Raw genomic sequence first — 15,788 nt, 5'->3', positions numbered from 1 at the left:
TTCAGTAAAAACTTATTTTCTGGGGATAAACTGTCTGGGTCGTCTTCCTTGTCTGTGACTTTGTCGTATCCTGAGAACCCACTCGGTACTCGGCTTACAGACTCTGTGTACATACCGCTATCGTGTGGTGGCCAGGTGGACCCATTATTCCGTATGGAGGACTATGTGGGGCCCATTAATCCGTATGGAGGACTAGGTGGGGCCCATTAATCCGTATGGAGGACTAGGTGGGGCCCATTAATCCGTATGGAGGACTAGGTGGGGCCCATTATTCCGTATGGAGGACTAGGTGGGGCCCATTATTCCGTATGGAGGACTAGGTGGGGCCCATTATTCCGTATGGAGGACTAGGTGGGGCCCATTATTCCGTATGGAGGACTAGGTGGGGCCCATTATTCCGTATGGAGGACTAGGTGGGGCCCATTATTCCGTATGGAGGACTAGGTGGGGCCCATTATTCCGTATGGAGGACTAGGTGGGGCCCATTATTCCGTATGGAGGACTAGGTGGGGCCCATTATTCCGTATGGAGGACTAGGTGGGGCCCATTATTCCGTATGGAGGACTAGGTGGGGCCCATTATTCCGTATGGAGGACTAGGTGGGGCCCATTATTCCGTATGGAGGACTAGGTGGGGCCCATTATTCCGTATGGAGGACTAGGTGGGGCCCATTATTCCGTATGGAGGACTAGGTGGGGCCCATTATTCCGTATGGAGGACTAGGTGGGGCCCATTATTCCGTATGGAGGACTAGGTGGGGCCCATTATTCCGTATGGAGGACTAGGTGGGGCCCATTATTCCGCATGGAGGACTAGGTGGGGCCCATTATTCCGCATGGAGGACTAGGTGGGGCCCATTATTCCGCATGGAGGACTAGGTGGGGCCCATTATTCCGCATGGAGGACTAGGTGGGGCCCATTATTCCGCATGGAGGACTAGGTGGGGCCCATTATTCCGCATGGAGGACTAGGTGGGGCCCATTATTCCGCATGGAGGACTAGGTGGGGCCCATTATTCCGCATGGAGGACTAGGTGGGGCCCATTATTCCGCATGGAGGACTAGGTGGGGCCCATTATTCCGCATGGAGGACTAGGTGGGGCCCATTATTCCGCATGGAGGACTAGGTGGGGCCCATTATTCCGCATGGAGGACTAGGTGGGGCCCATTATTCCGCATGGAGGACTAGGTGGGGCCCATTATTCCGCATGGAGGACTAGGTGGGGCCCATTATTCCGCATGGAGGACTAGGTGGGGCCCATTATTCCGCATGGAGGACTAGGTGGGGCCCATTATTCCGCATGGAGGACTAGGTGGGGCCCATTATTCCGCATGGAGGACTAGGTGGGGCCCATTATTCCGCATGGAGGACTAGGTGGGGCCCATTATTCCGCATGGAGGACTAGGTGGGGCCCATTATTCCGCATGGAGGACTAGGTGGGGCCCATTATTCCGTATGGAGGACTAGGTGGGGCCCATTATTCCGCATGGAGGACTAGGTGGGGCCCATTATTCCGCATGGAGGACTAGGTGGGGCCCATTATTCCGCATGGAGGACTAGGTGGGGCCCATTATTCCGCATGGAGGACTAGGTGGGGCCCATTATTCCGCATGGAGGACTAGGTGGGGCCCATTATTCCGCATGGAGGACTAGGTGGGGCCCATTATTCCGCATGGAGGACTATGTGGGGCCCATTATTCCGCATGGAGGACTATGTGGGGCCCATTATTCCGTATGGAGGACTATGTGGGGCCCATTATTCCGTATGGAGGACTATGTGGGGCCCATTATTCAGTATGGAGGACTATGTGGGGCCCATTAATCTGTATGGAGGACTATGTGGGGCCCATTATTCTGTATGGAGGACTATGTGGGGCCCATTATTCTGTATGGAGGACTATGTGGGGCCCATTATTCTGTATGGAGGACTATGTGGGGCCCATTATTCTGTATGGAGGACTATGTGGGGCCCATTATTCTGTATGGAGGGCTGCTAATAGAAATCAAGGTGGGCCAGCGTCTTTGTCCAAGTTTTTTTTATTTTGGCCCTCTCTGTAGTTGTTGACATCTCTGGCCTAAAGTAAAAATAGAGCCTGATGGGTACCTTTTTGGTATGATGCCAACACAAACATTGCATTTTCTACTTAGATGACAAGAAAACCCTTATTTATTAAGGCACAGCTGCAGTTACCGTAAATGTTTGATGCATTGGAACAATAAAAAAAATGGAGTCAAGTAGGAGATGGAGGGAGCTAAAATATCGTTTAGGACATTTTTTCATTTTTTTTACATACAACTCACCTTCTTGAGTAATTTGTGCCAAGTTCACTGGTTGATGTTACTTCATCATTTGTCTCGATATGGCTTGAGCACACCAAGTCCGCGAGGTCGATTTTAGATGGGCTGTCTGGTTTCTCGTCATCAGAATGGGTTTCTACCTCCACCACCTCAAAGCGAGGATTTCTTATTTCCATCACTTCAATGTTGGAATCGCTGTCGTTGTCCTCCCTGTTGGGCTCGGCTTCCGGCGATGCAGTGTCACCCTCCTGTTCTACAGAAGTAGAAGTGCTGACGACGGTTTCCTTAGATGGTCTCCTACACTTCAGCTTTCTCACCGGCTTGCAGGCGTTGAAGTCTAGCTCGGTGTCACTATTTTCAGGTATATGTGCAGCTCTTAAGGTTTTCTTCTTGCGTAACTTTTTCTTTTTTTTCTCAATCGTGATGATGGTGGCCTCTCCTTGCTCTGCAGGGCCGGTTGAACAAGTGGTCTCTTGTGTTGACAGGGACAATGTGGTGGCTGGGCCTTGTTGGGGACTCTGAATGGGAGCAGGATGGTTTTCTGCACTGTCAGAGTCCGTTCTGTGAGAGCCACACACAAGCGGTGATGTAGCAATGGAGACACTTGTTTTACCGATAGGTGGAAATTTGCAGGTTAATTCAGAAAGAGACATAGAGGCTGTAATGATGGGATACAGCAATGCATTTTCACTGCTTTCACCTAAAAGAAAAAATACCATTGTGTTTTACAACTTGGACTTGGTCGTTTAATAATGCACATAATGCAAAGTGATTTATGTCAGTAGTTAAAGTTGGGATTGTGAGGAGAGTGTCGTGGAGTCAGCAGGATGAACGGTCTTTCTGCTAAGAGAGTGGATAATAATACACAACGTAAATAGCTAAAAATTATGTAACTAAAATACTAGGAGCTATTGGTGTACATACCGCTATCGTGTGGTGGCCAGGTGGACTCGGGGTACATACCGCTATCGTGTGGTGGCCAGGTGGACACGGGGTACATACCGCTATCGTGTGGTGGCCAGGTGGACTCGGTGTACATACCATTACTGTGCTCTGGCGGGGCGGACTCTGTGTACATACCGTTACTCTGTGGTGTTGGGCTTGACTGTGCTTGGGGTGGCGGTGGTAGTGGCAACAGCGGTGATGTGACCACATTTTCTTCTACCATTATGGGTGAAAGCGGTTCTTTTTTAATTACTATTGATGAATCAGGAATGGCAGCGGCAGGTACAGCTGGTGAGGTGCACATGGGGGCCAGAGATGGCAGGACAGGGACAGCCGATTCTGTATGTGCGGACTGATTGACTGGAGTCTCCAAGAGAAAAGGAAATATGTTTCCTGGAGAAACAATTGGCGTCCGTAGTCCGCTGTTTGCTCCTTCCTCGCCATCATTGATTGGTTCATAAGTCTCTGTTCCCAAAGGAAAAATATTAATACTGTAAAAATATTCGAGTATGCAAAGGAAATCCGTTTCAGTAGATAACTTTGTTAGCTTGATTTCTTTTTAACATTTCTTATTGAGATCTTTATACTCCTGAAATGTTATTTCTGTATTCTCAGGTTTCAAGATTTTGAATGCCCTTTGTTTTTGTCTTATTAGACTTTGTACTGTCTTATTTATCCATAATGGTTTCTTTTTATTCCTGGGCATTTTATTACCAGACGGTATATGTTTTCTACAGGATTCTAGTAGTATATCCTAAACATATCCCATTTATGTTCGTATCCCAAGTTACCATGACATGGTCCCAGATGGTCTACACGATTAAGCTCTTCCATAAATTTGTTGAAATCAGCCTTCCTAAAGTTCCAGTTTCTGCATTTCCCCTTTGAAATGTTTTAGTGAATATTACATTGAAAAAGTTGAGCTTGTTTATCTTAGAAAAAATATGTCTCAGAAAAGATCTCATTTATATGTATAAATATATGTGTGGTCAATACAAAGGACTTATTCCTTCCAAAGACCATACTAAGGACCAGGGGGCACTCATTACGGGTGGAAGAAAGGCGATTTCAACAGCTAAACAGGAAAGGGTTCTTTACAGTCAGAGCAGTTGGACTGTGGAATGCCGACCACAAGAGGTAGTAATGGCCGCCACTATAAGGGTATGTGCACACACGTTGTTTTTTCTGCACGTTTTCTGCACCAAAATCTGCACAAAATCTGCTGATATCTTTTCTCTGGCAGGAGATTAGCTGCGTCAAAAAAGCAGGTTTAGCTGCGTTTTTAGTTGCGCTTTTTGCTGCGTATTTTCCTGTTTGTTTTTTTTGTTGAATTCTGTCTCATGTTTATGCTAATAAAGTTTAGTGACTACAGGGAAAAAAAAAAGTCTCATTTCTGGCCAAAAAACGCTGCAAATACGCAGGTGCGTTTTTGCTGCGTATTTGTAGCGTTTTTCATCACCCCCCCCATTACTTCCTATGGGTGAAAAAAATCGCTGAAAGTAGTAACGTCACTTCTTTCAGCATGTGGGAACAGTGAATTCTGGTTTCTCATAGACTTTGCTGGTACTGCCAGAAGCAGCTGAAAATTTACATAAAAATCTGTAGCAAATACGCAGCAAAACACAACGTGTGTGCACATACCCTAACAGCTTTTATACAAGGGCTGGGTGATTTCTTCAGTATACATACCATTGTGAGTTATAGTTAAATTAGTGACAAAATGTATAATTGGTGGAGAAAGGTTGAACTTGATGGACAAAGGTCTTTTTTCAACCTATGTAACTAAAAAATAATGTATATTGGATCTTAATTTTTTTTTTACCTTGCAGTCCTTGCAAAATCTGAATTCTCTGTGTCCTCATGGCACTCATCTCCAATGTTATCTGCACAACATAGGAATTAAAGTATTGTTTCATTTATAAAAAAAAAATGTTTTATGAAAATAAAACAAATAAAAAAATTAAAAATAGATAATTTTCATTCCTCGCGCTTTGTACTTTTTAAAGGGAACCCGCCACTCGGGTAAACCTCTTTCTGAGACATTAGGCATTTCAGAGAAACCTTACTTCACAAGTCGGCAGGGGACTATAGGAAAAGACAAAAGGAGCACTGCCCCTGGCTGGCTCCTCCCTGCACTGCCCCTGGCTGGCTCCTCCCTGCACTGCCCCTGGCTGGCTCCTCCCTGCACTGCCCCTGGCTGGCTCCTCCCTGCACTGCCCCTGGCTGGCTCCTCCCTGCACTGCCCCTGGCTGGCTCCTCCCTGCACTGACCCTGGCTGGCTCCTCCCTGCACTGCCCCTGGCTGGCTCCTCCCTGCACTGCCCCTGGCTGGCTCCTCCCTGCACTGCCCCTGGCTGGCTCCTCCCTGCACTGCCCCTGGCTGGCTCCTCCCTGCACTGCCCCTGGCTGGCTCCTCCCTGCACTGCCCCTGGCTGGCTCCTCCCTGCACTGCCCCTGGCTGGCTCCTCCCTGCACTGCTCTGGGTGATTGACAGGTCTTTCTACATACAGAGAAAAGAGCAATCAATATCCTGGAACAGTGCAGGGAGAGGCTGGCCAGGGACAGACTTGGAAGGCAGGTCAATGCTGCAGTGCCAAGGTGACAAATACTGAGGTCATATATTAACCGGTTCCCGACCGCCCACTGTAGATAAACGTCGGCGCTTGCCGGGCTCTGTGCAGTGCCGACGTTTAAAAACGGTGGGTGGTCTCGCAGTGCTCAGGACCCCCAGGGTCCTGCAAGCACTGCGATTCCGGTGCAGAGCGTTAGCTCTGACAGGGTACATCATCGGGACCTGATTAGATCAGGTCCCAGTGATGTTAACCCTTTGCTGTCTTCTATATGCTGTGATCTATAGTGATCGCGGCATATAGGAGACAGCAGGAAGAGAGGGGGTCGTCTTACTTACCTCCGAAGACCTCCGTTTCGTTTGAGGACCTGGGGTTGCTATGGCAGCTGGAGGTCACATGACCGCCTCCAGCTCTGCCATATATGGTGTCCTTCCTGTCTGGCTTCAGCTTGTATGTAGCTGAAGTCAGACAGGAGACTCTGACTGAAAGTCAGTGAAGATCTCATATAATGTAATATATGTGTATTACATTACATGAGATCAGTGATCAGAAAAATAAAAATTAATGTCCCATACAGGGACTAAGTAAAAATGTAAAAAAAAGTAAAAAAGTTTTTAAACTATTAAAAAAAAAAAAAAAAATCACAAAATAAATAAAAATAAATAAATAAAATATTAAACCAATAAATCCGTAAATTATTACAAAACCAAAAAAAGTACACATATTTGGTATCGCCGCGTCCGAAACAACCCGAGCTATAAAACTGTCACACTAATTAACTCCTTCTGTGCACACCGTAATAAAAATAAATAAAAAACGGAGCAAAAAAATATGCTTTTTCATCATATCGCCAAACAAAAAGTGGAAAAAAATGTGATCAAAAAGCAGAATAGAAATAAAAATGGTACCACTGAAAACGTCATCTTGTTCCGCAAAAAAAGCCGCCATACAGCTCCATCAGCCAAAAAATAAAAAAGTTATAGCGCTCAGAATAAAGCAATGCAAAAAAAATATTTTTTTTTCTATAAAATTGTTTTATTGTGTAAAAGCGCCAAAACATAAAAAAAATACAGTAAGTGTAGTATCGCTGTAAACGTACTGATCCGAAGAATAACGCTGCCTGATCACTTTTACCACACGCAGAACGGCATAAAAAAAAACTCAAAAAACAATTCCTGAAGTGTTTGTTTTTGTTAACTTTACCTCCCAAAAAACGGAATAGAAGGCGATCAAAAAATGTCACGTGCCCAAAAATGGTTCCAATAAAAATTTCAACTCGTCCCGCAAAAAACAAGCCGTCACATGACTCTATCGGCCGAAATATGGAAAAATTATAGCTCTCAAAATATGGTGATGCAAAAACTAGATTTTGCAAAAAAAGCGTATTTTAGTGTGTGACAGCTGTCAGTCATAAAAACCCGATATAAATCTGGTATCTCTGTAATCGCACCGACCCGAAGAATAAAGTAATCTCATCAGTTATATCACACTAGGAACGGCATAAAAAATAAATAAAACAAATATTATTCACCTGCTACTGATTTGTTTATTATGTCTCCCAAAGATCCCAGTAAGGCTCTGCTCACATTTATCCTGTGCTCTGCGCTGAGCACTTACACCAGAGTTTCCGTGTAAATCTCTGAAATACGTGATTCAGCCAGAACCCATGATGGAAGATTCCCTGTAATGAGGCAGATATAGGCCACTGTGGATGCCGTCTAGCCTGGGATCCCACGGTGTCATTTGTTTTAGGCGTGCATAAAAGTGCGGTTGGCCACAGTTTTGTGCACTTCTGAAAAAAAGGACACCACTAAACAGAGGCCAGACGGAGTCCAGAGTAACTCTGCTGCCTCATTACAGTGAATGGATCCTGCAGGGGTTTCATCTGAATTACATCACTTGGAAAATTAGATGGAAACCCCGATTTAAGTGCTCAGCCTAGAGCGCCGGATAAATGTTACGTAAAATGTTCCCAATAAAAGCTTCAACTCAGTCCTCAAAAAAAGCTAGTCCCCACTCAGGTCCGTCATCTGTTAAAAATATAAGGAGCTTCCAAGTTACTGGTAGCAGAAAGGCTCTGGAAAAGCAAAATGGTCCTTGCCCCCCAAAAGAAATTCAGAAAATTTTGTGCTCCCAAATCCAAATGCCTATTCTACAATAATTTGTTCTCCAATTGTCAAATAGCGCTCCTTCCCCCTCAAATCTCACCGTATGGCTAAGTGGTACGATACAGCCACATATGGGGTATTGACACTTTTAGAAGAAATTGTGTGACACATTTCGGCACCATTTTTACCCATTGCCCTGTGTGAAAATGTAAAATCTGAGGGTAAAACATTTTTTTGTGGTAAAAATATAATTATGCTTTTTTCACTGCCCAATGGTATAAATTTAAAAATTAAAAAATGCTCACTACTTCCCTAGATGAATTCCTTGAGAGGTGTAGTTTACAAAATGGGGTCACTTGTGGGGGTTTCTGCTGTTTCGGCATGTCAGCGACTCTTCAAATGTGACATGGTGTCTGCTGCCTATCCCAGCCAACATAGCGCTTCTTTCTCTTCCGAACCCTGCCGTACACCAAAGCAGTGGTTTTCCCCCACATATGGGGTATCGGCGTACTCAGGAGAAATTATTCAAACAAATTTTACATTCAAAAAGTCAAATGGCGCTCCTTCCCTTTCAAACCCTGCCATGTGCCCAAACAGTAATTTGCCTCCACATATCGGGTATCAGCGTGTTCAGGAGAAATTGCATAACAAATTTCATGGTGCAATTTATCCTATTACCCTTATGATAATGCAAAATTAAGGGATGAAAAACGGTTTTGTGGGAAAAATGTGAAAATTTTATTTTTACAGCTCAATATTATAAACTTCTGTGAAGCACCTTGGGGTTCAAGGTGCTCACCACACATCTAGATAAGTTCCCTAAGGGGTCTAGTTTCCAAAATGGTGTCACTTGTGGGGGGTTTCCACTGTTAAGGCACATCAGGAGCTCTCCAAACGCAACATGGCGTCCGCTAATTATTCAGACAAATTTTACATTCAAAAAGTCTAATGGCGCTCCTTCCCTTCCGAACCCTGCCGTGCGCCCAAACAGTGGTTTTCCCTCACATATGGGGTATCAGCACGCTCAATAGAAATTGCACAAAAAAATTTGGGGTCCATTTTTTCATGTTACCCCTGTGAAAATAAAAAAATTGGGTCTAAAGTAACATTTTTGTGAAAAAAGTTAAATGTTAATTTTTTTCTTCCACATTCCAAAAATTCCTGTGAAGCACCTGAAGGGTTAATAAAGTTCTTGAATGTGGTTTTGAGCACCTTGAGGGGTGCAGTTTTTAGAATGGTGTCACTTTTGGGTATTTTCTGTCATTAAGACCCCTCAAAGTGACTTCAAATATGATGTGGTCCCTAAAAAAATGTTTTTGTAAATTTTGTTGGAAAAATGAGAAATCGCTGGTCAACTTTTAACCCTTATAGCTCCCTAACAAAAAAAAATTTGGGTTCCAAAATTGTGCTGATGTAAAGTAGACATGTGGGAAATGTTATTTATTAACTATTTTGTGTGACATATCTCTCTGATTTAAGGGCATGAAAATTCAAAGTTTGAAAATTGCAAAATTTTCTAAATTTTCGCCAAATTTCCGATTTTTTCACAAATAAACACAAGTGATATCGAAGAAATTTTACCACTATCATGAAGTACAATACGTCACGAAAAAACAATCTCAGAATCAGGGGAATACGTTGAAGCGTTCCAGGGTAATTACTTCATAAACTGGCAGTGGTCAGAATTGAAAAAATTGGCCCGGTCACGAAGGCAAAAACAGGCTCTGGGGCGAAGTGGTTAAAGGGAATGTGTCACCCCCTGGGAGATATCGGACCTCTACTATGGCCATATAGGTTATAGAAAAGTAAATCTATACTTGCCTGTATGTCCCATAGCAGAGGTCTGATTGCAGAGAAATCTGCTTTTATAAAGTCTGCTTTCCAGAGGCTTGGTGTCCGGGGGACGCCAAGCAAACCCCTCCTATCTGCTTACTATTCCCCTAAATTGCTGCCTCTGTGCTAAATTACCATATTCCCCCCCTCTGCTGCACGTCATAGGGCTCTGTGACAGGCCCTTTGACGTGCCCTGCTCTGCCTCCCCCCTGCGCATGCGCAAAGCGCCACTCCCATGGAGCACGCTGTGTTTTCTTCTGGCACAATTTGGCTGCATATTGCCAGCAGAGTGAAAGTCTCAGTGACTCACCCTCGCTTGCGCGATACAAGGCTGCGGCGCAGTATGCAGCCAAACGGGGCCGGAGGGAAGCAAAGCGCGCTCCATGGGAGTGGCGCTTTGCGCATGCGCAGGTGGGAGGCAGAGCAGGGCAAGTCAAAGGGCCTGTCACAGAGCCCTATGAAATGCAGGGGAGGGGGGGGAATATGGTAATTTAGCACAGAGGCGGCGATTTAGGGGAATAGTAAGCAGATAGGAGGGGGACGCCAAGCCTCTGAAAAACAGACTTTGTAAAACCAGATTTCTCTGCAATCAGACCTCTGCTACGGGCCATACAGATAAGTATAGATTTACTTTTCTATACCCTGTATGCCCATAGTAGAGGCCTGATATCGCCCAGGGGGTGACAGATTCCCTTTAAATGGAATCTGCCACCAGATTTGTGTGTGTAGATAAGAGAGAGACCTGTCAATCACATACAGCAGTGTGGGGAGAAGATGGCCGTGGGTGGCGACCTGCATATCTCTCTGCAATGGTCCAGCAAGACTTGGATTCATACTTTTCGTGGTTTGATTAGCATGAATCAAGAGACAGGTTCCCATTACACTATATGCTCTCAATTCACTTTTCATATGTAAAGAACATATTTTAAAAAACAAAAATCATTAATAAAACACACCAAAATCTGATGTAGAAACAGGGCTGAGTGCAGCACTGTGTCTGCCTCCTACAGACACTAAGCTAAAACTGATCGGCTTGGCTTCGGTCGGTGGGTGTATACTGCTGAGGAGGAGCTAACTGATCGGCTTGGCTTCGGTCGGTGGGTGTACACTGCTGAGGAGGAGCTAACTGATCGGCTTGGCTTCGGTCGGTGGGTGTACACTGCTGAGGAGGAGCTAACTGATCGGCTTGGCTTCGGTCGGTGGGTGCACACTGCTGAAGAGGAGCTAACTGATCGGCTTGGCTTCGGTCGGTGGGTGTATACTGCTGAGGAGGAGCTAACTTTTTTTTGCATAATGTCAGCCTCCTAGAGGCAGCAGCATAAATCCATGGTCTCCTGTGTCCCTCAATGACGCGATAGAGAAACAAAATTCACTATGGGAAAACCTGTCCAAGGAAAACTTGTGTCACTAACCTGTCTATTTCTAATAGCAAACTTGTGTTAGAAGAGGTTCTTCTTTTTAGCTTCTTGTTAGGCTATGTTAACACTTAGTCAAGAGTATTCCTTGACGTAGATCTGTGATGTGTCCCCCCAGCACTCCCCCACCCCACAACCAGCATATATAATAAGTGTGTATTTGGCATAGGCTAGGCTAATATGCATTGGCAAGCAGAAACTACTGCTCTGGCCAAAGCAGATACTGAGTAAAATAACATAACAGGTGGTATATTCTTTCATTGCAGTCTCAAAATGGAAATAATCACTTTGTTCCTCTGCAATACCCCGCGATACGCTGCAGACTTACCTGCTGTTTTAGCACCATCAGCCGCTGGACGTCCATGTAAGCGGCTTGTAGAGCAGCTCGAGCCTGTAGAAGGTTGTCGTCGACTCCCTGGAGTGAATTGTTCAGCTCTTCCTCTCGTAAGGAGATGTTTAGTAGCTGATCCACCTGGGAACGCTCTGCAGGAACAAGTCATAGTCTAAGCACACCGCTCGAAAGAAAAGTTAAATCAGAAATTAAATGGCTTACAGGGTTCAAAAAATTCTATGCACGTCTAATCCTTTCATGGAAACATATTCTGAGACGTTACTAGACTGAAGTGTTTTTTGATCACCTGGTGGAACGGAAAATTCATTTCTCACCTTTCCTTCCACGGATTTTTCTTCTTTTAGTGTGTCTTTCAAGGTTTGAGGTTTCAGGGCAGGAACCATCCTAAACAAAGAAAGCAAATGGATTGATGATCAAGATCATCCTGTAAGAACGAAAACAGCTTTCAATAACTGTAAATTGTCTGGAGAAAGCTCAAATATCTAATATTTCACTATACAGAAGGAAAGGCAGTGCTGCGGTGCCAATGTTACATGCTAAATAGTGAAGTCAAATGTTAAACGGAATCTGTCAGCAGGTTTCTGCTACCTAATCTGAGAGCAGCACAAAGCAGGGGCAGAGACCCTAATTCCAGTGATGTGTCACTTACTGGGCTGCTTACAGTAGTTTTGATGAAATCACAGTTTTATCAGTAGGAGATTATCAGTAGAGGGCTAGTAAACCTGCTGCCAGGTAGTCATTCATGAGCTCTCTATAACCCCGTCCCGAACACTTATTGGCAGCTTTCTATGAACAATGTGCATAGGCAGAAAGCTGCCAATCAGTAATGTGGGAGGGGTTATACAGAATTGGTAGACCTGCAGCAAATAAAACAGCTGAAAAAACAAAAAAAAAGGAGCGCCAGCCAAACAGCACAGTAGGTTCACACGGGGAGTTGAAGGATTGAAGGGGTATCCTGATGAAGGGGAAACCATGTGTAAGGAGGAGAGGCTGACCTGGAAGGAAGGGGGGGGGGGTAGGAATCTTCCTCCCCCCTACAAAGTAAGTGGAGCTTCAATCCTTCACCTCCCCAACTCCCAATGTGGACCTACCGTGCTCTTCGGCTGGCGCTCCTTTTTTGTTTATTTTTTCAGCTGTCTTACAATACGGCATCTGAATATGATGTAGCAGCAGGCTGATTGAGCTGTAACAAAGTTATCCACATTTAAGATATCTATCTTTTTTCTTCCCCTCCTACTCCCTCAGAAGCGCTCCTTTTCAGCCTTTTTTCTTGCAGCAAGAAAAACAGTGATTTTATCAAAACTCCAGTGAGCAGCTGAGTAAGTGATATGTCACTGGAATCAGGGTCTCTGCCCCTACAGTATGCTGCTCTCATATAGGGTAGTAAAAACGTGCTGACGGTTTCCCTTTAAATAGGAAAACCTCATATAATGAAAATGATGAATACCTTAGAAAAAGTGAAATTATTTTCAGTGTGTGAAATTGCCAAATCGGTCTCAATCTGTCTTTAACACCCCAGAGAGGTAAGGCTAGGGCAGATAAAATGTGTCATTTTAAACCACTTTGCAACAAGACGCAAAGTGACTATAGGGCATTTGATTACTGTGCAGTGTCCTGGGCTTCTGCACTAAGCACTTCCCCTTCCCTCTGAATGATGCCTCTAATAGGATTCTTGACGGACATTTCGCATTGAGGAGGAAGCAGGCAACTAGTGACCATCAAGCTACTTTTGCGTTACCTGTTTTAGGCTGTGTGCCCACGATGCGTTTTTGGTGCGTATTTGCAGCGCGTAAACGCTCCAGAAACGCATTGCATACCTTATCCCATGACTTCCTATGACATTCTTCAAGTTCTGTGCACATGGTCAGGATTTTTTCTGCGCAGATTTTACGTGCAGAAAAAATACGGACATGACCAATTCTTGTGCATTTCTGCATGCGTATTTGCCTATACAATGCATTGGAAAAAGCATGGCAAATACGCATGCAAAAACGTGTCAAAAACCGCATGCGTTTTTCTGCCAAGGAGATGCAGAAATGCTCAGGAAAATTTCAGCTTCATTTCTGCATCGTGGGCACTAAGCCTTACACATTACCTATCTAGCGGTATCCGCAGTTTTAAAAGGGTTACATATCCTGACAGACTTCCTTTACACAAAATTAAAAGGGCTCTCTGCCGTTGTTCATCTCTACATCAATGGGTGAGAAGTACTGATGTTATATTAACAGATGCCTACAAGGATGCGAGCACGATCGGTACGTATCGTTCATGAATCCTATTTATTAAAACTGAGATGTGTGCACAATACCTGCCGATCATGCGCTGACCCAGGTAGGGATTTGTCGACTCAAAACGGTCAGCACCGCTCACCTTCTGATGCACCAGAAAATAAAAAGGAGTTTTCCCACAAAGTTAAATTTTAATCAATAGATCTTTGAATAATAATAAGTTACACAATTAGATGTTTTTAAATAAAATGTTCCTATGCCGAGATAATCTTATAAATGTGCCCCTGCTCTGTACTGTGTAATGGCTGTGTCTGACCGTACAGGGACATGGTCTGATCATACCACAGCTCCTAGGCTGGGGAGGATGTAAAAGAGTAAACAGACAGGACCGTAAGGGATCACAAATGATTCTGTGAGGTAAAACATTGCTTAAAAAACAGGCATCGAAATGTTTTGCCTCACAAAAAGAATCAGCTGTGATCCCCTGCTGTAATTTCTGTACACACACTTTTTTTTCTCCCACTTGCCCAGGAGCTGTGGTATGATCAGACCATGTCCCTGCATGGTGAGACACAGCCATTACACAGTACACTGCAGGGGCACATTTATAAGATTATCTCAGCACAGGAACATTTTATTTTAACACATCCAATTGTGGAAATGATTATTCCAAGATCTATTGATTAAAATCAACTTTTGTTTGTGGGAAAACCCCTTTAAATAAATGATCAAGAGCACTCATCTTACCCCAGTGGCCCTTCTTTTTTTCCCAACTCCAGGACCATCATACTGCTCAGTGCCGGATGTGCAGCTATCAGTGGCTCCATCAGCATGAATGGATTCTAGAAACGTGGCAGTACTGAGAACCATATCTTCACTAGTGTTCTGACACATGCGCAAGCTGTCTGAGGCCGCACAGGTTTCCACATTGCTACTCTGACTTTGTGAGGCTTCAGTAAATGCTGGGTTAGAAAGTTCTGTAGTGTCCACGGCAGGAGAGGTCATGAGATTGTCTTGTTCCTCTTCCTGCTTTCTAGGTAGTGAGAAATCGGAGGACAATGCTTGACCAGTCGCTGCTCGTGTTGGTTGCGGGGTTGGATTGCTTGGTTCACCACATGATTCAGTGCTGTGGCTGTTAAAAATGGCAAAAACCGAGGCCTTTTCCACAATAACACTGCTTTCAGAGAGGCTACGCTTCCGTGATGAACTCAGGGGACTTGCGGTGATGGCTTCCCAATGGTAACTTTCAATCCCCAAGTCTGATTCTTCATCAAAGTCAAGACCATCTTGTTCACTTTGAACCTGTGCTACCATTTCTATACCAAATCTTAATTGGGAAGAGAAAAACAAAAACAAAATGAGTACAAAGTTTCTGGAACAAGTGCCCTTTTTCCCCACAAACAGCAGCACTTGTCTACAAGCTGTGATAGATCAGCATTATATTAGGGCATATGGACATCATAGAAGAGAGGGAGCCCCACTCAGGACGCCTCTCTATGGGCCACAACTGAGCTGTCCTATTACATGGATGGCCACTCATCTGCAAAGCTGCCATATAATATGACACCTCCCCCTTGCCTAGAGTAACACATCTGGTACAGGCTTCCCATGGCAAGTTACACATTTTGCCATGGAAATACAACAGAGGTATCCACCTGATCGCCCCCAGCAGCCGCGCTTAGAATGCGGAGGTCTCCAAAAAGATAAAGTTACTATACAAGCAAAGAGCCCGTGGACAAGAATGGCGCTGTTTTTGGTCGAAAGTAAGCTTTATACAATCTCCAGATCGGGAAAAAATCTGGCTGACCACTGCAATGTCAGTTATTTGCTGGAAAACAGACCCAGGATGAAAGAGAGACCACCCTGGGGGGCTTTAATTGATGAGACAACTCTATAAAGTTCAGAACATAAAACTGGATGTAGTTATTAAAATATTCAAAGAATCACGATTTGGCTTCACAGCTGGTGACCAATGACTAATAAGTCCATCGGGTAGCAAACAACCACAAGCGCCATACAGTTGTGCTCAAAAGTTTACAT

At 44.6% G+C, this 15,788-nt stretch overlaps 1 protein-coding gene across 1 annotated transcript in view; it reads right to left on the bottom strand.

The window, feature by feature from the left end:
* Positions 1 to 15,788, bottom strand: part of ZNF106 (zinc finger protein 106) — an 85,921-nt gene that overhangs the window by 36,176 nt on the left and 33,957 nt on the right. The window contains exons 6-11 of the mRNA XM_073638922.1: positions 14,496 to 15,075; positions 11,835 to 11,904; positions 11,497 to 11,651; positions 5,066 to 5,126; positions 3,379 to 3,708; positions 2,302 to 2,998 (exon numbers count right to left, since the gene is read on the bottom strand). Of these exons, the coding sequence (XP_073495023.1) occupies positions 2,302 to 2,998; positions 3,379 to 3,708; positions 5,066 to 5,126; positions 11,497 to 11,651; positions 11,835 to 11,904; positions 14,496 to 15,075 (1,893 nt within the window). The remainder of the gene's footprint in view (positions 1 to 2,301; positions 2,999 to 3,378; positions 3,709 to 5,065; positions 5,127 to 11,496; positions 11,652 to 11,834; positions 11,905 to 14,495; positions 15,076 to 15,788) is intronic.

The sequence above is a fragment of the Phyllobates terribilis genome, unplaced genomic scaffold (genome assembly GCF_046119375.1).
Source record: "Phyllobates terribilis strain yellow unplaced genomic scaffold, ASM4611937v1 Scaffold_7__3_contigs__length_470593459, whole genome shotgun sequence".
Classification (NCBI taxonomy): Eukaryota; Metazoa; Chordata; class Amphibia; order Anura; family Dendrobatidae; genus Phyllobates; species Phyllobates terribilis.
Note: the sequence above shows the minus strand (reverse complement) of the source record. Positions and strands in the feature narration are given on the sequence as shown.